Here is a 23,827-nt window from a genome sequence, read left to right as displayed (position 1 = left end):
CTGATGTATTCAGGGGCGCCGCTTATGAGAGACGCCGCTGATGTATTCAGCGGCACACCCGTTTTATTGGTGGTTGTAGGAAGGGCATTAGCCTTCTGAAAGCCCGCGCTTTTTTGTCGCCTTCACCTTGCCGCCAAGGTTCCCCTGCCGCTGGCACCGTTCACAGCCAATAGTTGGCTAAATGGTGAGATGTCTTTCGTCACGACTTTCAACTCCACTTTTTTGCGTGCTCGCGGAAACTCCGAGCATCCCCTCATTTTCGCTCCGGGATGTGGCAACGTGCACTGTGCGTACCCATGAGCCGAAGCGGCGGCCCGAGGCGGCCGGCCGGTTAAGCCCATGGGAGCGCCTCTGTTGACTTAGCCGCTGCCGCCGCCGCCGGCAGGCTCAGGTAATTTCACGGCAGGCCGCGCCGTCAGGTGGGTGAGACCGCCGGCCAATTTGCAGCGCCGCCCGGCAGATGCGTTTCGCCGGAAGAGAGCCGTCGAAACGCGGCGTGTTCGCGCCGGGCTCGTCAGCGCCGTCGGCGGCCAGCTGGCTCGTCCGCCGGCGGTCCGGGCGATCGCCAGCCACTTTGCGGCCGTTTGACTGATGGACGCCGTCTGCGCTGTCGAAGTACCCGATAATAAACGCTGCGGTCGTGCTGCCGACGCACTGCGGCCGAGACGCCGCCGGCGGGCCGCCCGGCTCCTCGGCCGCCTCCGTGTGACGCCGCCGGCGGGCCGCCCGGCTCCTCGGCCGCCTCTGTGTGACGCCGCCGTCCCGGCTCTGTGGCTCGGTCGTGACGAAGACCGCCGCCCCCGGCGGTCGGTTTTTGACCGTCGCCCGCGCTGCGGGGCCGGCGAACGCAAACGTGAGGCCCTGTATTGCTGCGACAATCGGGGCACGGCTTTGTGTGGCGCGCCACGATAAGCCCAGTGAAAGTGCGGCGGCAGATGTGGCGCAGAGTGGGCCTCCGACCGTCAGCTGAGCGTCGGCTGGCCCATGGCGCTGACGCAGGGAGCGACGTTGCAATTGGCGGGCGCTGATTGGTGAAGGGCCAAAATGACGTAGTGATGGAAATGTTGGGTCACTGGACTGTGGAGAAGGTTACCAGAGGGCGACAGAGGTCAGTCGTTTGCCGGGGGTGTGTAAGGGAGGGACGTGCTGCTATCTACTGTTGGTACCTCCTTCTACATTGTATTTGATGCACATAATTTGTACCAATGGCGTTCACTGCAAAGCGATTGCAAGCGCACCGAATCCTACGGTGCCACTCCTGTTAAACGCTGTTGCGTGTGCTTAGGACTCTGACGAATGAGCCAAAATTTGGAGGTTAGACGGAGCTGCATAGGATTATGGTTGGCCTCCACCCATCGCTAGAGCTCGTCAGCGGCTCATAACGGCCTGACGCCGACCGTTACTTTACTGTATGACCCACCGCCCGTTTCCAATTTCACAAAACGGAGGTACAACCATGAATAGTGCATAATGTTGTATCATGCTATGATTAAATCATAAGAGCAAGTGCAGGATTTGGAACAGTTGCATTTCTAATTATTCGATTGTACGCTGCAGCAGTGCCCGAAAATGCGCAAAATATCGCTTGAAATCCTGTATCGCAAGGCACACGCGGTCGAACTGTTGCGTCGAAGACAACATACGCTATTTGCTGTCCCGAGTCAGAATGGCGATACATCCGGCGCGGGTGCCCGCTGCGCCATTACTGCCGCACGGCGCGGCGCCTCCGCTGCACCTGACAAAAGTGGCGCTTTTGTGACGCAGCAGCACAAGCTGCGCGGACGCGTCTGGAACCGAGGCTTTTGTCCGCCGCGAGAGAAATTTCTATTGGTCCCTGGCACTCGGCCCAATGTCTGGTGACCGTTGACCTGCCCGACTGGTGGACCGGGGGGTGGTCAACTGTGGCAGTCACGTGAGTGTGGTGTCCCCACTCTGCGGCGCAGCTGCGGAAGCAGCAAGCGTGTGTACCAATCACCGTCCAGCTTCGCTGCTCGGCTCGACAGCAAGCGTGTTTTTCTTCCTGGTGCCTCGGACGTCTCCCGCCCTGTCCCAACGCTCGCGTATGGCCCTGACTCTATCTATCTCTACCGTGGCTCTACCGTGGCTCTATCTATCTCTACCTCTATCTCTACCGTGGCTCTGCTGGGCCTCACGGCATGCCCACCTGCCCTGCCCTGGTGACAACCATACACCCAGTGGCACTGGAAGGAAAATGTACGCATGTGCCAGATGGCCTCTCCCGTTTAACGGGTTATACGCCGAAGCGTTTTCCCCCATGGCTTGTTTCCTTGTCGGCATTGGGCCTCGCCTTCGGTCCGTTCGTCGGCCTTTTCCTCCAGATCTACATCAGCATGACGTCCGGTTGCCATATCTTCTCCGCCTGATTATTTCACTCCGCATACCACGCTTTTTGCGCTGATTTGTCAAGCACTTTCCGTTTTCTTACAGAGGGCGGGGCCGCTGTTATTTTACGGACGACTCTCTTGACCCTAAGTCATTCGGCTGGAGTCAAAAACAAGCGGTCAACAGCGGTCAACAGGGAGAGCTTTCCTGCAGGCAGCCCCGCTCCACACTGGTCACGTGGGCGGTGCTGATTACGGCCAAGCGGATGTAGTCCACAGTCACCAGCCAGCCTGTCACACAGGAACAGTCACCAGCCAGCCTGTCACACAGGAACAGTCACCAGCCAGCCTGTCACACAGCAGCAGCATCCGCCCACTGTTTTCCCGGCGTGAGGTCAGGAGACAGGTCGTGTGACGTCACACCGCCGCCGGAGGTGGGCGTGACGTCACACCGGGCCGGCCCGCGGGCGAAGCTGGCGGTGGCGCCTCCCGGCACTTGCCTGGAACGAATGGCTCGGACCGTGGGTGGACTGACTCTGTCGGACCCACGCCGCGCGTTAGCTGGGATGGGGCGGTGTCGCCTCCCTCAGTCGCTCGCTCGGAGCGGGCGGGGTGACGTAGGTGGGGTGCGGCGTCGGTGTGGCGGCGCTGGCTGTCGGAATGCTTCGCCGGGAGGTGGGTGGAGTCGGAGCTGCGGCGTGAGGCAGCTTAGCACGTTTGTTAGTCCAACGAAGCTCGGAGGTTTGCCGGAGGTGGGTGGTCACCGTACAGGACCAATACACCGCGTCGAAGGGGTAATTGGCCCGTCAGTTTGTCCACCCTTTGCGCTGTCCATCTCGTGTGAAATGAATGCAGTCTGACATAGGTTGTGAGCTGTAAGATCAGCGTGGTATGGTTTTGAAGCGTGCCTCGTACCATACTACTTCATGCTCCATGGCACCATCCTTAGCGCTTCGCCTTAATGCGTTTGATAGAGAGTAGGTGACAGAAAATGGCTAGTGCCAATATTCGCTCAACTATAAAAGTGCCTAACCTGCAGTGGGCGGTGCGAAAAAAAACAGCTTGGTTGTATTGCCCTGTAAGCCGTTGACGCCTTAAACAGAATACCGTCTGTTGTCAAGGCACGTAACTGGACGGCTGCCTGTGTCATATTCTTGTTTGCCCGCATGGGGCGTCAGGGTAGAAGGCACCAGTGAGCAAAAAGCCCGCCGGCGTCCAGGCCTCTCCTCAAAAAGCCCTGACGGTCCACCTGTCAACCCGCCGACGCGGCGAGCGACAGTGCCAGCCCGACACCCCGATGTGGCGCACCTGTGACCCGCTGACCCCGATCCCTGGGGGCACGTCCGGCCCGGGCACGCCCTGCCGGCGCGCCGCGCCCGCCCGGCCAACTGTGACGCCTGCCTGCTGATGACGGCTCCGGCCGGGCGTGGAGCAGGTGGTACAGGCGGTACAGGCGGTGCAGGCGTCGCAGGCCGACATCTGTCGTCGCAGGCCTCTGTGCAGCCGACAGGGCCCACTTGTCATAAGCGTTACAGGCGTCGTCACGTACGTCGCCTGCGTCAAATACGTCACATGAGTCATGGACATTGCAGGCGCCACATATGTCACAGGTGTCGCGTGAGGCGTGGGGACCTAGCAGAAGCAGGCATTGACTGACGCGGTGGTCCATCCTGCTTCAAACTGGGCCGCGGTGTTGAATTTTGTTCACCCAAATGGGTTATATTTAGCCGTGCGCACCCGAGGTGCCCGTCGAGTCTTGCTATAAAGCAAAATGCTAGGGCTGATACGTTTATGCAGTTGATACCTTGATTGATGCAGTTGATGCAGTTGATACGTTGATAGGTTTTTACGCCCTCAGCACCTTCATACAGCGCCGCAGGCATTTTGAGACTGCTGACAGATCTGCCAACGGAGCGGTGTCTAGACTTGGGACTGCGGCCATTCGGTACACGAGTGCCTCTAACAACAAATTGTCAACACAGAACGATTTCTCGCTATCCGTTCAGTCTGTGTCGATGCGCTAACAAGCCTTTCAAAGACGCAAACGAATCCCTGCCTGCTTTTCGAAAGACGCCGCCTTTTTCTCCGCCTTTTCTGGCACCAAACAGAATTTGTAAACCGAGTCCACCCCGAACATTTCGACGAAAGTATGGCATCAAAGGCATCTTCAATTTCATTGTTACAATCCATCGTCGCCGACAGAAACAAACATTAGTTGGGGTGGCAAATATTGCCTCTGGCAAAGTGGCAATACCACAAAACACGCGAAGCCGTTTTCGTGCCCAAAAGCCGAACAGGCCGACACTGGGAAGCCAGGGTACACTTGATCAGACTTATGTCGCGCTGTGGTCACAGCAGGTGAGATTGGCGAGTACGCTTACAGCTGTGTTAGGATGGATCGATGGGACAGCGATGGGCCTCTGTTATTTTTGTCGCTGTTTTTGTACATTGGTGTAATCGTCTGTCACCTCATGTGTTTTGCGCGCCCCTGAGGGCCCAGACTTGAATATTAGAGCTGTTGGGAGGGACTTTATCACGCGTCGTTCTGACAGCATGCAACGTGCCCTCGTTTTCAATTAAAAAAAAGCGATGCAGCTCGTCCGAAGAGGGATATTTGGGCATGTTTCCCAGACGGATGAAACTCGAGACTTGGGCAGCCATGCCCCTCCGCCTCCGACCACTCTGGTGGCCTGCCAAAGCACACCTGTCCGCTTGGCACCCCTCTCCCCTGCAGGCCACACGGCTCTGGCAGCACCTCCGGTTGTTGTTGCTCTGCTGACGGCGTATTTTGGGCGGGGCGATCACATGTGCCGCTGCGGGGCGGGGTCATCACAGCTGTGTGGAGCACTGGCACGTTCCAGCTGACTCTGAACCCGGTTTACCAATGGCAGAGCACCGTCAACATTATCAGCAGTGAGATTGTGTGGCGTGAAGCCAATTGGCTGTATCGCTGTCGACGCTAAATCATTCTAAACACCGTTACCCGAGTTTGTAATGAAGTTGTGAGGGGGGATTGAGCGGAACAGGCATATGGTAAAGCATCACATCTCAGCCTCCACTGGTCACTACAGGTGATAAATGCCTAGCGTGCAAGTTACAAATGCATGTAATAAGTCACTTTTGGTTCCTAGAATTCTCTCATGGCTACAGGCGTCCAGCTGTACCACAATACATGCTTGGTAACAAGTCTGTTGATCTTAAGTTCCTGGAAAAGACAGTGTTAGAAATTGCTTGAACGACGCGTTCATTTATTCCACAGCTATCAACAATAACGACTTCTTTGTGGTAAAGGCGTGCAAACTTTCGCGTGTTCAGGTATTCACCACCGAACTATGTGCCGGCTTACCTCAAGGATTCCACTGTGCATGCTTGCGATCGTGTTTTTTTTAAACTAATACTCCCCCGTTACAAAATTATGCGCGCGATGTTATTGAAATAATGATTCGAAATATGAAAAGAAGCGCGCTTTTGCAACAGACAACAACCATCACCAGAATTGCGTGTATTCATAAGGGCACCCGCAATGGGGCCGAGTTGCTGGCAGAGCTCCATATCTGTAGCGAGTGCTTCCGGCGGGAGTCCCAGTGTCGTGCTGCCAGCGCCACCTGTCACGAAGGTGCTACAAATGAACGCTGGCATGCGAGCCCTACCGTGCGCCCCGCCCCGTCATCCCCCTAGGCGGACCAGCTGGCTGGGGAGGGAGCAGGGGGAGGGGCGGGGTCACCCGCAGAGGACGGGCGTGGTCGGGTCGGGGTACGCCGCACGGCCCATTTCATTAGCGACGCGTCGGTTTCGCCACCCGCGCGCTGCCACCGCCGCCGCCGCCGCACCTGCCGCCGGTGGCCCAGCTGCGTTACACCAACACGCTGGCGTAACTGGCGCGCCGGAGCCCTTTGTGGCGCGCCGCCGCTCCGGTTTCGCCACGCACGGCGCGTGAAGAGACATGGGCGCGGTCGACACCGGTGGCGAGCGCGCGGGGGGGGGGGGGGGAGGGGGCGGGTGGGCAACGGCTCGGCGGCGGCACTGACCGTTGCCGTCGCCACATCACGGCCGCTACCCAGGCGCTGGCTACTTGGCTCCCGCGGGGAGCGGCGTTGCGCCACGCAGGACAGCGCGGCAGGTGGTGGTCGAGAGGAGACATCTGCAGGAGCGAGAGAGCTGGCGTAACGGCGCACGGTGGGAGGACTGACCGCATCACGTGTCGTCCCCGCTGCCGAGCTACACCGGGTCCCACGAGTCGGTGGAGCAGGAGCTGTCAGGCGTTCACTGGGGTTCGCACGGTCCTCACACCAAGGCGTCAGCTGGTGAGAAAACAATCATCGTTGAACAATGTACACGTGGTAGTTTTGGTGCCGCCTTTGATTACAATACCGGCTGCCAGCGCAGTCTTAACAGGATTTTTACAGGTGTGGAATGCAATGCCCTACTTAGTTTTCCGCGTTGGGTAGCTCATACATTTTTTGTGGTTGGGATTAGCCGAACCCGTAACCGCGTACTATGGTTGTGTTTTAACCTTCACCCTGATTCGCTGATTTTCATAACGCGGACTGATGCGACGCAATCACCCCTCCTTTGCCGTTTCTAAACTAACAAAGATAGAACCTAGCAGAAAAAAATAAGTGGGTTGTTCTCCACCAGACATTGCGGTTGTTAATACATGTTATGTTACTAGCCAAATAACTGACCCCATTGTGCCAGGTCAAAGTCACATTTTCCTGAAAATCAAACTTTTTCAGCTTTGCAAGCTCATACGACCAATCATTATGCCTGGTAGCGACACAAAATTTAAGAGGCGCAGTCTTTGATAATGCTGACCGCAATGACATGCAATTTCATGTGTTTTTGTCATACGCTTTTGATGTATGGCTCCGTTGATGTGGCACTCGTCCGCCGCACGCGGTCCGCGGAATCGTCACGCACCGCCCGCCGCGCGCCGGCCGAAGATCGCCGTGCAGTGTTCCTCAAAAAGCGCCGCTGCTCCGAAGTCAGAAACGCTACAAACATTTGTTTGGTGTTTAAACACGTGCAACGAATGCCCCATAGGCTACAGAAAGCTTTGGTGCGATTGTACGACGTGCGGGAGAGGCATCCCCTGAAAATCGTAACGGGATCCGCGTCGGTCCATTGTATCGCGGCGAGGCTTAAGCTATTTGTTTACTGCGCTATCCCACAACCAAGGCTGTAACACGATGGCTGGTTCTTCAATATGTTTCTTCTCGCTATAGCGTCATGCAAACATTTGTATTTTCTCGTTTTTTGCAAAATGTTTGTTTATGCGAAGTAAAAGCAAATACCGCAGTACGTCTGCTTGGTTTTGGCATGCCATGTTATTTGGTGCTGAAGCTGTAGGTGATCTGTTGAGGTGTTGTTTAGCTTTTTGCTAAGAATAAGTTGGCAAACGACTTATCAGCGAGCATGTCCGGAAAACACGCTCACACACAAGCTCCAGGCGTCCCTCGCAAATAATTTCGTTTAGGAGCACACCACATCCTGATGAACTTGTCGCCATTCCATCGTTACTGCTGCTTCAAACGGGATACCGTCTTCAGTTACGACCTTGGCAATGCGCCATAACAGTTGTCACAGGTCGCAGAGTTCACTGAGCCCCCGGGCAGCGGCGAGAACCCGGCTTTTCCGCTGGGTGCTGGTCCGACACGACCAGCGATCCGACCCGCCAGCAGTCGCTGGGCATATGTTTCGCCTGGCTGCTGACGTTGGCCAGCGCCGACAGACTCTGATCTGTTGGCGGAGTTGAAACTGTCGGCTGGCTTCTCGCAGCGATTGCTGCCGACAGATCGTGACGTGCACAGATTGCCCGGCCGTCGGCAGCCAAACGGCGCGAAGCTGGATTCTCTCGGGGATTTTCTAAAATGACGGCCGCATTTTCATTATTTCCGGCTGTCTTCTCGGCGCTATAACCCACATCGCCGCACCGCTAGTCCGTTTTCTGTGAGATCTAGTGGCTAACCAGGAGGTCATTGGGTATATCGGCTAAATACCGTGGAAAACGCAGACGACCCACGCATTGACCGGTGACTGGAAGCAATTACCGACGACGACCAAGCCATTTCTGAGGAGCCTCGGACCGGTCGGCGAGAGAGCGATGGTGGCCGCTGACTGGCTCTGATGACTTGATAGATCAGAGATACTCCGCCGGGAATCCAGCTTAGTCCTGTCCATTGATAAAGGGCGCACGGGAGGTCGTTAGCGCGCATGCGCCGCCGGTGGCCGACCTTGGTTTGTGATGTGTGAAGGGGTTACCCAGCGCAGGGATGAACCGAGCAAAAATATTAATAGGATTTCGCCGAAACTCAACCACATGACATCTGCTTAGCCCCATCCGGTCAACACTTGTAGGAAATAACAACAAATAACTCCGTCCCTCTGACTCCCCGTCCCCACTGCTCCTGGGTGCGCCCTTGCCATGACCGACCAGCCGACCCAGCGGCTCGGCGAACGTACGCAGAGCCTCACGGGTGGCGCGTGGGATGCGGCCTTCCCGACCGCGCGGGAGGCGCCCGTTTCGTGTGACCCCGGCTGACCTTGGTGACCCGGCCGACCCGGCGCCGCGGGCGGACGCACGCGCGCCGACCGGCCTCACTTTCCTTTCTGGAGCAGTGACCTCAATAGCTTGTGCGCCAACGCGCGCGGCTCGGGGACGATAGAGAAGCGTGCGGGCGCGGCCCGCTGCGATATGGCAGCCCGTGCCTGGGCGGCCCGCTGCCGATATGGCAGCCCAACCGGCACGGCCCGCTGCCGATATGGCAGCCCGTGCCTGCACAGCCCGCTGCCGATATGACAACCCGTGCCGATATGGCAGCCCAACCGGCACGGCCCGCTGCCGATATGGCAGCCTGTGCCGGCGCAGCCCGCTGCCGATATGACAACCCGTGCCGGTGCGACCTGTTGCCGATATGGCAGCCCATCTGCACAACGCGGCCTACGATGCGGCAGTCCATTGGACACAGCTGTGTAGTTACGCGGTTGTTTGGCAGATCTGAGGTAGCGGAGCGCGTGAATATGCTCATTCATTGGCGGCATGGCACCTCTCCATCACGCATGTCGAACTGGAATCGGTGTCAGTAGAGCGCGTTTTCTGCGCACAATACGCACAAGGCGCGTGTTTGTGTCTTGGACTGCTCTCCTGAACACTCACTCAAGGGCAATGTTGACCCCAATTTCCCGTGGCTTGACAAGAGATGAGCGATTTCACAGCTTGGCACTGGGAGTCCGTGACTTTCTGCTCTCCCATGACCGTCGTGTTGTGATGACGCCAAGTGGCAGAAATAGCGGAATGAGTGTCTGCGCTGGCGCTGGCAGCCCAGCCACCTAAACATGCCGCTTATTTAGAGCTCCAGTCGGCCTCGTCAGAGACGTCATATTTGTGGGCGGGGCGGGTTGTATGAGCCTCTAGCTGGTGTGATCTGTGCTGAAGTAATTATGCTTCAAGTTTGTGTCGTAGGGTTTTACTGCGAAAATATGCCTGTTCTTACCGCTGACGTTTGCTGTGAAAATATGTCGGTTCCAACAGCTAAATCTCTCAGCGTTTCGCTGCTGACGGTTTCTCGACGGAATCCTTAAAAGCTATTCCCATCCTGTGAACCAAAAGCTATAAACCATCGGAAGTTAAGGGAATAAAAAGGACAGTGAACCTTTAGGATGCTACCACGGACGTTGGATACCGAGAAGCTGGCTTGCGCGCATGCTCGTCCCTTTTGAGATTATTCAGCCCTTCCCTTAATGACCGCTAAGCGAAGACTGCCACCTGGCGGCTTTAACAATAGTCGCAGGTAAGCGCGACCTCCGCTCCACTAGTACTTGCCGCTTCCAATAGATGGCAGGAGCGTGCCGGCCGGCTCGTGGGTTGGTGGCAGTCCAGATTGTGCTGATCGCTGGCCCGGCCGGTGACAGCTGCCGGCAGCATAGCAGCATGGACGACGCCAAAATGTTACGGTGGTTTCAGATTTCATTCTTGGCTGACGAATAATATTTCCAACCGACATGCTCGAGCTATGTCGTCTTGATTGACGTGGTATCAAAGGGAGTGCGATTCGAAGGAAGTTAACCGGGCACAGCGCAGTGCAGAGACGGCACCGTGGATTCACTCTCGTTGACACGTTCTGTCCATCCCCCCATTTCCAAGTTAGCCCGACCTGCACAATTTCGTGAACTCTGAACATGACCCCGACCCGCTGACGGTGTGTGACCTCTGGCCTCAGTCAGCGTGACGTCATCAGCGGGGGTCGGCGGAGGGGCGTGTGGTCCAGGCTCCGTTTTCAACCCTCTCCCGTCTGGCTCTGCTCTCGTAGCCTCCACGGGTCGCCGTCACCGGGCGGTCGCTCCGCTCAAGGAACCGCGCTGTTCTTAGGTTGTAATGCGTGTGCCGTCATTGAGCAGTGGCTCATTTGCCACGCTTGCGTTGCGAAGGTAAATACGAGGCTGCTGTGTGAGAACAATCAAGTGAAATCGGCATTCCTGCATGAAACAGCAAAATACGTAGCGTGCAGACGTTAAGTGCCGATACAACGATGAGACATAAAAATTCCGGTCCAAATGCTGTTGCGCATGCACAGTAGCAACTTCCATAACCAACACACGTCACCCAGTCGCCCACCAAGGTCGCATTAGGTGTCATTCCCTCGAGCGTAGCTTTACCTGATCCATCTGTCGTCTGCGCGTCCCCGGCCGTCTGTCCGTCAGCCGTCGGCGCGGACACCACACGTTGCGGCGGCGTTCAGCAGCTCCGGGACGCGCGGCGCTCGGTTCGGTCGCGTCGATCTCGCCGGGGTGCTTCCTGTCACTTCGATTTCTGCCGCGTCGATGGCGGTCGGAAATGACGGTTGGCGCTATCGTCGCCTTCGACGAGGCCGCTGGATGCCACGTGTCGGAGGCCCCCTGGGAGGGCATTCGGCTCTGATGTCCTCGAGCTCCTTCCTCTCCCCTCTCCTCTCCTCCCGCTGCGGAGATGAGATTGGATGCGTCCGGAAAAATCCAGTTATGCGGGCGTAAGCCTAGCCCTGCGTTCGTGTCATTTGGTCATCGTCCCTGCATCGACAGCTCCCACGTCATCCACCAATCGAACTGGGCGTCAGATATTTGCACCCAAATATGACGTGCAATATGACGTGCAATATGACGTGCAATATGACGTGCAATTGCAGACAGAAAGAGCACGCATGGACAGTTTGCATAGGCCGTAATGGGATGGCAAGTGCTGTCTGATGGCCACGGGGCATGAGCGGTGGCGAGTCGCCTTGCGTGTCGCTTGGTCTTGCAGTGTGGAAACGCTTCTTCAAATGCTTGTGCAGTTGAAATGTCACGCTTCGCTTCGTGCCTCGCATGTCACCAGCTTGCTGCGCACATTTCACCCCGATACCATGCCGCGGTGTTTTGGCGAAAGCCCGTTCTTTTCGATCAGTTTCCGCATGTCAGCCCAACTTTAGCGCGGTTCAGGACTGATCTCATCACCGGTGAGCCTTGAGGGGTCGTTTTGGAGCTCATAATTTCTTAGAAGGCTCATTGGTGTCGTGTGCTCGGCATAGCGGTACATTTCACAGCTGGTAACTTCGGAATGCTGGGGCCGAGAAAAGTTCAAAAGACGTGTTTTTCACATCACGTATCATTCACAACGCAGTTCTTGCAATCTAGGCAAGTTCTTTCCTCGTTCCCATTTCACGATCCATGCAATTTTTTGTTGTTGTCTCCCTCACGCCATCGCAGTCAGCCACCTGGGGTGCCTATGCTTTTGTCCGGGCGTGTGCGTGTGTGTGCCTCCTCTGCAGCACGGGCGCCCCCTTTCCAGATGTGAGCCGGCGGGCGTGACCTCAGCCGGGTCAGAGGCCGTCGCCATGGAGACGACCCCGGCCAACAACAACAACCTGGCCAATCAGGAGGAGCTGAAGCTGCTGGCGCGACTGGAGGCGGCCAACAGGTGAGGCGGCACCACCTTCCCCGTGTGGACGCGGACGCTGCTGCCTGCTGGTGGCGATGTCGGCAGCGCCGCTTCGACCACGCCATTATGGGCTTCGTGGGGGCGCACCTAGAAAAATCAGTGGACGGGCAGCATGCCTTTCACCAGGGCTTTGTGCATGGTTTTTTGGCGGCACTTTTGTCAGTGATGTCAATCATGGATTGCGTCGATGGACACGTAGGAATATCATGGCCGTCCACGTTAGCTAATGCCAGGAAGGACGGTCGATAAGATGCCCGGTCTCAGTAATCATGATGCCTGATATGCATACATTTTTACCGGGCGACAAACCCAAGGTGTGGATGGGAAAAGTTTGCATTCTGAGAGGGTGCAACATCTTCATGACACCAGCATTCGGCGGCGCCGCAGGTCGTGAGAACACGTTATCACGCTACCTGCTTTATGCACGCGTGTTGAGAGGAGTCATTGAAAACTGTAGCACTATAATGATGGAATTTCCCAACTGGCTTGCAGTTTTCTGTCTTTCATGGTCACGCCCAGAACTGGAACTATGACCAAGTGGAGGCCTGTGCGACTGGATGTACCGCCGATATGGTCAGCCCAAGTTGTGGCGTTGTTTTCATTTTCACAACGGTTGTCGTGCCATGACGAATATAGTTATGGATAGATTGTTTGAATTTATGAGTTACCTCAAATGAAATGCATGGCGATAGTTGAACTGGAATACCAGCCGAACATTGTTTTCTCAAAGTATATTTGATTTCAAATTCAACTCAAGTACCGAGCAAGACAGTCGAACATTTTCTCCAGGCGAAGGTTTGTGACTTCTAGGTGTGGAAGATTCGCCACCAAACTATGGCCGACGTCCAATCATTCTCAGTGATTTCTTAATGAGACATCCGACTGCCTTCTGATAACCCTTATTTGTCGCAAGTTGTCTTGCCCAATAACTCGTAAAAGCTTCCGTTCCGGAGTCTGCGCCTGCCAACGATGCTTTCGTTGCTTTCGTGCTAACCTCGATACCACCGATGTAGAAATCAGATATCAGTCTCCTATTTCTATTCAATGATACTGGATCCTCATTGATCGACATTGACCCTATCCCGGCGCCAGCGTGCAGCGCAATCGGCGGCGTCCGCGGTTAACAGCTGCCCCTGGGGTGTTGCTGCAGCCATAATTGGATCGGGCCTGCATTGTATCGCTTCAACAATAGCCGGCGCTTTCAAAGCTTGCTTAATTGAAGGCTTTTGTATCTAGACTGGCCTTGGTCGTTTGATGCCCACCGCCAGCAAAACCATACATCAGCGCATGCTTGAGACCCCGACACCGGGTCTGTGTAACCGGTTCTTTATTGGTACCAGAGATGTCGCACCGCATCTCCTGTGTGCGGATGCTGCACGCCTTATTTTACCTGAGAGACATCTGTGAGCGCTCTCGGGACACGGTACGCGCACTCGGCTGGGCGGCCGCGGATCGACAGTTCACAATTACTGCCTGGCAGGAGACCTGGCCGTTCCCGGCGTTCGTCCCCCGCCCCCTCCCCCGTCTCCCGTCAGCTAACAAATGCGTGCTCTGCTGACTCCAGTAGCGGGTCGTAAAGGCTGAGAGCCCTCCCCACTTCACCGCTTAGTCACTGTAGCCGAGTACGCGCCGGCAGCGCCCAGCTGTTTCCCCGGTGACCACTGAGGTCTGATTGGCGCTTTAGATACACGGTCGGAAAACGTCCACCAGATGGCAGCTCGGTCGCCGGGCCGTCCGCCGCCCTTTGTCGAACCGCTCCTTATCATCCAGCACTGCTGCCCCCCGGGCAGTTGTGTGAAAAGTTACGACGCGTGCGGGAGATGTGCTGAGGCGGCTTTATGGCCCAGTAAAGTCGGCTAACAATGCGGCTATCGCGTGGTCGGCGAACAGCTCCCGGTGGTCGGCGCTGGACGCCCCGGCTGGTGTGGTCGGCTAACAGCTCCCGGTGGTCGGCGCTGGACGCCCCGGCTGGTGTGGTCGGCTAACAGCTCCCGGTGACCGGCGCTGGACGCCCCCGGCTCGCGTGGTCGGCTAACAGCTCCCGGTGGTCGGCGCTGGACGCCCCGGCTGGTGTGGTCGGCTAACACCTCCCGGTGGTCGGCGCTGGACGCCCCCGGCTCGACGGCCGGAGCGCTCCGCCAGAACGGCGACGGTGCCGGACCCCGACAGCGGAAGATTGCGCTTGATGGGCGAAGTTTAGTTGCCTGAGTGCCTCATGGTCAGCTTGCTTATTTAAAAGTCCCAGTGACAGGGTTGCCCACGCGTAGAAAAAGTGCGGAGCGCGTTTGTTAGCACCATGTAATCTACATTTGCCTTTCCAACATTTGGCCAGAACATGCCAGGTTTGGGTGTGAGTGACCAAATTTGCTTATCTGCACAGAACTTTTACCTGCGACTAATGACAACCCAGCAGGCGCGCCGCTTCAACAACACAGAGCATGTATTCAGGTTCGTCCGCCCTCTGTCACGTGGCGGGCCACGTTCTGCACCCATGCTGGGCCGTTGGCACCGCCGCCGCCGTTGTATGTAATCACGCATGGTCACTCCTCTATCTCTGAGTCTCTGATAATCCCCTCACGTGATCGCTCAGAGTCCACTCGGCCGTTCATTTGCCCGGCCAAGCGTCTCCCGTCTTGCCCACACCCTCTCCCGGCTGAGGTGAATACCGAACGACCTTTCCTTGCTCGGATCCCCGCCGAAAGATTTGGCGATCACGTGATCCGTATTGCACCCGCTGAAATATCTCCGTCAGGACCGGAGGGGTAATCCGGCGATACCGCTGCGGAAGCCCCGCTTCTTGATACGGTGCCTGGCACAGCGCTTCCGTCTGCTATCACAGATCATGCATCAAGGGATCAGTATGCCTGCGGTTGAGAAATTTAACGGGACCGCTTAAATGGCGCCAAAAGCTGCGAAAGTGGCGCGCTCGCAGACGATTTCACGGGTAAGGTTCTCGCGACTAGCGTGCGACAGCAGTCGGGCCAGCCCGGGCAGTCGGGGCAGTCCATGCAGTCGGATATCCCGGGCAGTCGGGCAGTCGGGGCAGTCCGGGAAGTCTGGGCAGCACTGGCAGCCCAGGCAGTCGGCGCAGTCGGAGCAGTCCAGGCAGTCGGACAGCCCGGGCAGTCGGGCAGTCTGGGCCGCACTGGCAGCCCAGGCAGTCGGCGCAGTCGGGGCAGTCGGGCAGCCCGGGCAGTCGGGACAGTGATGGCAGTCGGGCAATCGGTACAGGCGGGAAAGCAGTCCCAGAGCTCGCCGTCACGTGGCGTCACGGCTCCCCGCGGGCCGGGATCCGCCGTCCGTCGGCCCTCCGTGTCCCCGGGGCCGAGCGTGGGCCCGACCCGACCGCGACACGCATGCCGATGATGTCGGTCCGGTGACGTCACAGGAAGTGGCGGCCCGACGCACCCCGCCGAGCCGGTCCGGCTGCACCGCGACCCAGTTTGTCCAGGTCACACGCAGCTCGAGCTCGCTGACCCTGCACGACCCCGCCCACTCTGCTCCGATTTTTGTAAAAATGTTTAATTTCATCTTTTGGTATTCCTACTCGCTTTGTTCGCAGCCAAAGCGTAATGGTGATATCACTTTGCTGTTTTTATCGTCGTCTTTTTTGCTCCGCTGCGCCATTCCCTTGCGTTGGGCATTATTTATGGCCCATTTCCGTTCTCCCATCCGGTTTTCCGTAAGATATGCAGCAGTTTGTCGGTGCCGATCTCCATTACAAGCGACAACCCGCGGACAAAAGCATCCCACCCGGTGACGAATCGTCACCCAGCTGGTGGCCTACGTAACACGGCCGCGCAGCGTCACAGCCCTCCAGACGTGACGCCGCGGCATGCTCGACGTGAAAGTCCGTCCCGCGCCGCGCCACGCCACTGGACAATAGCGTCCGGGCCAACAACAGCAGGCGCATACCAATGACGCGTCTCGGGTGGGTGTCAACGGGCGAACCAGTTCATGTGCGCCGCGCCAGGGGCGGATCTAGCCACGCCGGTTAGAAGGAGCAAAGTGGAACGAAATCACGAAAGCGGGTAGAAAAGTTTGGGTGTGGTGCGTTAGCCGCGATCCTTTCGCGCTAGGTCCGTCTGCCTCGCGCCCGCTTCCCGTCTCTGGGCCTGACGGCGCCGTTGTCTCACCTCGGGTGTGAGGTGCTGGCTGGCAGGGGCAGGCAATAGCGGTCAGACTATTGATCACTAATAACGACGTCACTCCCGAACTGACCGGGCCTTCCAACCGCCCAGAAACATGCGAACTGGGCCGTGAACGACACCTAATCTGCGTGAGGTTCTCCGGTTTGCCATGACACGAAGAACTCGCCATTGAAATGGACACCGCGCTGCTTCCGTTCACATCACCGATGTTGTCAGCCATTCATTCCATACGCTTTGTCTTCATAGCACGTCTTCAGCAGCTTTCCATATTTTCAGTTCCACACATTCCGCGCCTTTCTCCGGAGCGGAGGATCTGTCCTCCACCGCGGCGGGACCGGAGCGCCGGCTGTCATGGCCGCATTATAGGCGTGTCACGGGGGACAGGCGCCGCTCGTAAACTAGAGGTCAACCGTCGGGTCGCCTCGTAAAATCAGCAGACAATGGCTGCAATGAAATCCACGCGATTGCCTCGATTAAACCGGCATTACGTTTGACTGTCTTCCGAGGCCGGCGGCCGGCTGTGAGGAGCTCTCCCGGCGCGTTCGTGGCATGCGGTGTGCGAACATGGCATTGCTCGTCCGCTTATGTTAATGAACAGACGATATTCCTGGGGAATGCTAATTTACTGCCGGCCGTTCCCTCTGGAAAGACGTTGTGCAATAAAACGTGATGTGACGTGTCAGGCAGCAGGCACCGTTCCTCTTATGTTGACGGAAGGACGGGATCATGTGTCGGTCACCGAGTACGAGTAAACCGAACTCACTTTCAAATTTCTGCAAAGCCATCGCCTGGAAACGGTCTCACCTCTCACACCAATTTCATTTGATGCTTCACTCGCATGGCATTAGCAACCGCGCCGCGAATTGTCTGCCAGACAACAGCGGCAGCCGATAAATCACGGACAACTGCTCCAATTCGTACCCGTCCGTCCGAGCCTACGCAGCCGACTTTCGCCGACACCGATCGCCAGCCCCGATTCCGCGCGCCGCGGGTGTGCGCCGACCTCCGGCGCAGCGCGCGCCACCCCGCGCAGCGGCGGCGGCGGCGGCGGCTGCTGCTGCCGGCCTACCCCGGATCGCATTACCAGCTGAACGGCGCCGGTTCGGCCGACGGGCTCGGCCAGCGGTAAATATACGCCGGTGCTCGTGCGATCGCCGGGCGGTGTGGGCGGCTGTGGCGTCGGCCTCCGCCGCCGCCGCCTCCTCCTCCGCTGGCGGCGACCGGAGCTCGGCTCGGGCGTCGGCGCCCCCCCCCCCCCCTCGGGCGTGTGACTGACGGCCTCAAGGCCTCGCCGGGGCGGGATGCCACTCACAGTCCGGGCTCGCAGTCATAGCGTGCGGACACTGAACACCCGCGGGCGACGTGACGTCACGCGAGGCTCCGCATGGCCCGCGGCCATCATGGAATGTCCAGCCCGAGAATGCAGCATCTGGCAGCCTGTTCACGTTTTTATATTTTGGACACGTGCGGCAGTCGCCTCCGCACCGCCTGTAATGCCTTCTGTCGATGACGTGGCGCCGGGTTTCGGGTTGTGGGTCAGGCCGCCTCGTTGGAGAGACTGAGTCTGAACGGCTTGTCGCTGCGGATATTTTTTCAGCCCACGTCTAATCGGATTGCCAGACGGAAACGTTTATTTTCTGTGCAGGAGTCCCCAGGCGCAGAGGGGTCGTAACACGGCTGTCCAGATGACATGTCCCAGTACTCGAGAAAATAACGGCTACGGACTGCTCCGATGCATGATGCATGGGGTTACCAAAGGACAGGATGTGTGTCCATCCCACATTCCAGCCAATCCACGAGGATCTCAATACTGTTTGCAGATACCATCAAGCTAAGTGTTAGTAGAATTATGGTCGTCTGGCTTGTGCCATTGGTGGTTTCACAGGTCACTCACGCCGAAAATGTCAGTTCGCGTCCTTTCGGGCACTGGACATTCTCGGAGGCTCTTCAGTAGTCCCCTTCGACACCACCATTCACTGAATAGTGCAAAGGCTTAATTACTGTTGAGTACAGCAAGCATGCACTTTCGTGGTAAAATACCAGGTGTTATGCCGGCATTCATGAATGGAAACGCTCGGGTCGACCTCGCTACGACTCGCACCAGGCCGACGAACGTGCCGGCCCGCCGGCTGGTCTCGAGGTTGTGCCGCTAGATGGCAGGCCTGTTCCGCGCCTCGCCGGCCGTCGGCCGCTGCCCAGCCGCCAGTGTGGGCGGTGCGACTCCGCGGTGCGCGTGTGTGAGTCACTGGTGAGCGGCGGCGGCGGCGGCGGGGCGGCACCGGTTCGAGGTCCCCTGGGGTCGGGCGGTGCTCCTGGCGGCTCCCGGCTCCTCCCCGGTGCTCCCAACGGTCCGATAGCTCTCAGCGGACCGGCGAGCCTGAGCCGTCTCAAGGCGGGCGCTGACAAGCTTTTCTTCATTTTGCCGCTCGAGCCGGTGCACCTGTCAACGATTGCAGCTGGGCTTCACACCGCCCTCACTCAGGCTGTGCGCGGTGCCCACCCCTGTCTCCCACCTTTCACCAACTAGTGCACCCTGCCCCGCGTCCCACCCGCAGCCCCGTCGGCACCACCACACGAGCGTCTCCGCCGGTCATCCCTCCGTCCGCACGGCTTCCGTGCGGCTGCAGCGTGCCGCTGCAGGCGCCGCCGCCCGCCGGCACAGAGGCGCCTTTGTCCGGCGTCCGCTGGCCGGCTGCGACGTGAGCGGCTCGGGAGCGACGCGCCGACCGGCGGCCGGCAGCGCGCCGGTGTCATTACCCAGCGCGCCGGCGCCGCCCACAATAGCCCCGGCCGCGGGCGGTGAGGATTCCGCGCCGCGTGCGGACGGACTCCTCGCGGACGGCGCCGCGGGGCGGCCGCGGAACCGGCGGAGGCGCGCCAAAACAATGCCCGGCGCGACGCGCGCCCCGGCCGCGCGCTGCCGCGCCGCCGAATCGATGAATAGATATTACGCTGCGCAGTCTCCGCGCGCGTGATCGTCAGGTGCGCTATTTCCGGATATTGAAATGAGCGGGAGCGGCGCCGGTCTGGCGGTCTGTCGCAGCGGCGCGCGTCGTCTGCGGAGCGATTTCCGATTCCGGCTGATAATGCCGAGATGCGGGGCCTGGGACCGGCACCCACGTGCTCCGTGCTCCCGTGCTCCTTGTTCCCGTGCTCCGCGCTCCGTGCTCCCGTGCTCCCGTGCTCCCATGCTCCCGCACCGCCGCTCGGCCGTCCGTGGACTGCGATGGTCTTGTGGAGACGTGCGAGCACTTAACGCGTGTTTTCGAGCGAGTGCGCCTCCCCACGAAGAGCCGCCTTCCGGTCTGCGGCAGTCGTGGCGCGCTCGCCAGCCGATCGCGGCGTCCAGTGCGTGACCCTGGGTCGGCGACGCTCGGCCGGACGCCGCCCCTGTCCGCTTGGGCGTCACCCGGCGAGGCTTGCGTGGGACCGCCCGCCCAGCCTCTCCTCCGCGCGGTGGAGTGGGAGCGGCACCCCTCCCACGTGCGCGCCCACCAGCCGGCGTGGTGCATTCCGTGACGTGTCCGACTCGACCGCTGTCCTCAGTCCGGCCGGGCGCGTTATCTCGTCACCGATGGGACCGAGAGCGGATGGAGACCGGCGGGAGATGTTATCGCGGGTCGGGTCGGGACAGTGCCCCAGTCGGTCGGGTCGGGACAGTGCCCCAGTCGGTCGGGTCGGGACAGTGCCCCAGTTTTCGGCGCGATTTGCAGGGGAGGGGCGGGGATGGGGGGGGGGGGGGAAGCGATAACGCACTCCGGGATTTAGTGCAAGACCGGTCGGGCCGGACGCGCCTATTGGACGCAGTCGCGTCCGGTAAAGCTCCACTATAATGAAATTGATCTGCACGACCTCTGTTCATTTGCCGAAAACCGTCACAGGCTCATTCGCGCCGGGTCTAGTGGTGTCCAACTTCTGCAGATGACCTTTACAAGTTCCCTCACAGCCTATCGCTGGGCCGAAGTCTCCAAGTTTGGTCAAACCGGGCTCGAAATTGCCACGAGTCCGCTCCGCGTCCAGCCAGCCCTCCACCCTGCCCTCCGCCCCGCCCCTCTGCCGCTCCCAGCCGGCCTGATTGAACGTCGGCTAAATTCAATCCGGCTGGATCAGCAGCGGCGCTGCGCACAGGCAATCAAGCCCTGGCGTTCCGCGAGCGGAGCCGGGCGCTGGCGAGCCGCACGCGCCCCGGACGTGCCGTTGGCGGACGTCCCGACGGCTCGGACGTGCCGTTGGCGGACGTCCCAACGGCCGCGAGCACGTGACGGCCGGGCGCGGTCATCCAGAGACGGTTCTATCGGTGGGTGTGGAAGAGGGGGGGGGGGGATTGGCTTTTCACGACATAAACACGCCCAACTGTTATGGGGACGTCAACAAAATTATAATCGAGCAGGCTGGCGCAGCATCCTTAATGATTCTGGCCTTTCGAAGATGGCTTCCGGAAAGCAGAGGCTGGGTGCGCTGCTGCGGCGGCGCGTTCTGCGGCGCCTGCTGCCTGCACGACCGCTACAGACTTCACAGCTGCCTCCTGTCACCGTCCGCCTGCCGGCAGAAGGCTGTCCCTCCCCTCCCCGCCGGTGCAGCTTGGGCTGCCCCTCCCCCGTCGCCGCCCCCCCCCCCCTCCCCCCGCCCGCCGTAAACAGCCCCGCCCTCTGGTGATGGGTGCCGTCAGGGGAGAACAGCCGCCACCCTCCGTGCGGGCCCGCTTTCTCGGCCGGTGGGTGGGGCCGACGGGAGGCAGGGCCGGGCCGCCCCGCGCCGCCCGCCGTCGCGCTCACGCTACCCTGGTGTCAAAGGTGCGTCTGACCTCCGCACCAGCGCGATGCGGCTCCACGCCGGGCCCGCCACCTGAGGCCATGTCCTACTTCGACGTGTTCTGCGAGCTGGGCGACGAGCCGCCGCCGCCGACGCCGACGCCGACGCCGACACCGGCGGAGAAGGCGGTGCCGGAGGCGTTCAACGGCAATGACGCGACCCGCTGCGAGCGGTGCTGCGAGAGTGCGCCGGCCTGTGGCGACGTTGGGGGTCCACCGGCGGTCGGTGAAGACAGTTCGGATGACGTCACTACAGCAGCAGTCGTCAACGGAATGCACCTGGTGAACACTCCAGCGTCGGACGAGTCAGCGCCGCCACAAAGGACTCTGGAATCGGCGGACGACGATAGTCGGAGTGGACTCTGCCAGAATGAGGGCAGTCGAGGAATGTTTGCAAGGGAAGGAAGCCGTTTGGAGGCGCTCAGGAGGAGCAAATCGGAGCCTATTCGCAGGGTGTGCCCAAGGGTAGAGGTGACGTCAGCAGATGATGACACCGCGGGAGGACATCCTGACCTTGCTGGGGACTGCCGCGGGATGTGTCCACGGGTGGAGGTGACGGCGGCCGAGGACATCCTGAGAGGACCCGCTGGACCGAGCGGTAGTCGCCGTGGCTCCGTCGCCACCGACGGTGCCGCCTCGGACCTCGACGATGACGTGTTCGAGTCGACGGACCTGCTGACGCCCGTGCCGGAGCTGGCCGAGGAGCCAGCCGACTCCGAGGCAGACCGTACCGGTAGCGGCCACCTGAACCCCTGGAGCAGCCACCTGCCGCTGCGGCTGTTCCGCGACGGCTGGCACGGTCTCTCCAACCTGCTGGTCCACAGGCATCGGCGCCACTCAGAAGGGTATGTCCGCAGCGTCGGCGTTGTCACGATGCGTCACGTCACACCGTCACGCTGCGTCACGTCACGCTGTCGCGCTGCGGGGCGCCGCTCGTCCGGTGACGCGGCCGGCTGCGGGCCGCGGTGGCCTCGCTTGCTGATGTTGCCGGGCGGCGAACCTCACTCATTCATGCTGCGTGCTGATCAGGAGTTACTGCCTGAGTTACGCGAGTTGCGGATGGCGCGTGACACCCCGACTGCAGCGCCCCCGCCCCCGCGTTGACCCTCGCTGAGGGAGAGGGAAGATTGATCACACGCTCATGCGGCGCGCGGCATTGTTCCGTGTCCCCCGAGCGCGCCGATGCAATCGTCAGACGCGGCGATGCAGCCGCCAGACGCGGCGATGCAACCGTCAGACGCGGTGCAAGCCCACGCACGCGCTTCGCTTCGTGTCGGCACCGCAGGCCTTAACAAGTAAACGCCCGTTCGTTAATTCCGGTGGCGATGCGCGGTCCGCCGCGGCAGCTAACAGAGGGAGACTGCACAGCTGCACAGCCGCTCGGTGCCAGCTGGCTGCGGCGGCAGTGTAGCAAGACAGGGCACGAATCAGTCCTTCGCCTCTGCAGCTTAACGTGGCTGCATTAACTCACGAGGCATTGTCCGGCTAGACACGGACGAGACGTGTGTCGAACTGCATGGCTGACACATGGCCCGCGTCGAACTGCATGGCTGATGTGCGAGCCATGGTTCACCCACGCAGCGTGCTAGCCAGCTGTTTGGCCCACGCAGCTAGCCCACTGTGGCCGCTATTCTGGGCCGTTTCCGTTGTTTTCCTCTCGTCGTGCGCAGGAGAACAGCTGACGTCGACGGCTGCTCCCTTGGGGTCGGCCAGCGGAGCGTGCTTCTCGCTCCGGGGGCCCCTCTCCACAAAGGATGCGCGTGGCAGTTAGTTCTGGTGACGTGCGTACCCACTGGCCCCCGGAAACCACGGTTCGCGCACTGCTATTGCTTCCTCACATGGTAGCGATGGCCAGCACCGCCTGGTCGGCTTCTTCTGCCGCGTTTTTCCGTTTCCGCTTCGACCCGAGTCCCTAATAAGACGGGGCGCAAAAACCGACGGAGAAGCACGACTCGATAGCCGCTGGTTATGTCATCGATAGAGCGCTCTCCTTTCGTGGAGGGCCGCTATCTGGCGACTCACCTCTGGCGTCTGAAGCGCTCGCGGCGTGCTCGTGCCGTCGTAAACCCCGCAGTAGACAGGCGCCGGCCGGGCGGACCGACTCCACCGGAGCCATCGCTCGCTGACCCCTCGAAACCCCGCGGCGAATGCGGCGCGACCTCCAAACTTCTCCGCTCGGGCCGCGGCCGCCCCGCCACGCCGCGGTATTTACACGCGCTCGCGCCTCGATAGCGGTAAAATCGCGCGCCTGTGGCGCGCGTAAATCCGTGCTGGGCGGCCGCGCAGCGGTCCGGCTCCCGCCTCGAGACGGCCGCCGGGGCGGTGCGTCCGCGCCGAAACGACCGCCGGAATTAGCCGGAGCCGCAGTGCTGGAATTGGGCAGGGGAGGACGTGGGCGGCAGTGCTGGAGTCGGCGCACCCGGGCCAGCCGTTTAGCGCGATTAACCGCGCTCGGTCGCCGCCGCCGGGCGCCGGTGACCAGATTGAACCCCGGCTGACCGGGCCGGGACTGGACCGTCCTGGTCCAGTTCGGCGCGCTCACCGCGGGCTGACTGGTCCGGCCAGCCAGCC

The 23,827-nt window shown here is 59.9% G+C and overlaps 1 protein-coding gene across 1 annotated transcript in view; it reads left to right on the top strand.

The window, feature by feature from the left end:
* The window catches only part of LOC119096064 (ecotropic viral integration site 5 ortholog-like), a 96,792-nt gene that overhangs the window by 35,753 nt on the left and 37,212 nt on the right, over positions 1 to 23,827 (top strand). Inside the window, 1 exon segment of the mRNA XM_037218924.1 lies at positions 12,145 to 12,273. Coding sequence (XP_037074819.1) covers positions 12,145 to 12,273 — 129 coding nt within the window.

This window comes from Pollicipes pollicipes, unplaced genomic scaffold, assembly GCF_011947565.3.
Source record: "Pollicipes pollicipes isolate AB1234 unplaced genomic scaffold, Ppol_2.1 Scaffold_4219;HRSCAF=4965_pilon_pilon_pilon, whole genome shotgun sequence".
Lineage (NCBI taxonomy): Eukaryota > Metazoa > Arthropoda > Thecostraca > Pollicipedomorpha > Pollicipedidae > Pollicipes > Pollicipes pollicipes.
Note: the sequence above shows the minus strand (reverse complement) of the source record. Positions and strands in the feature narration are given on the sequence as shown.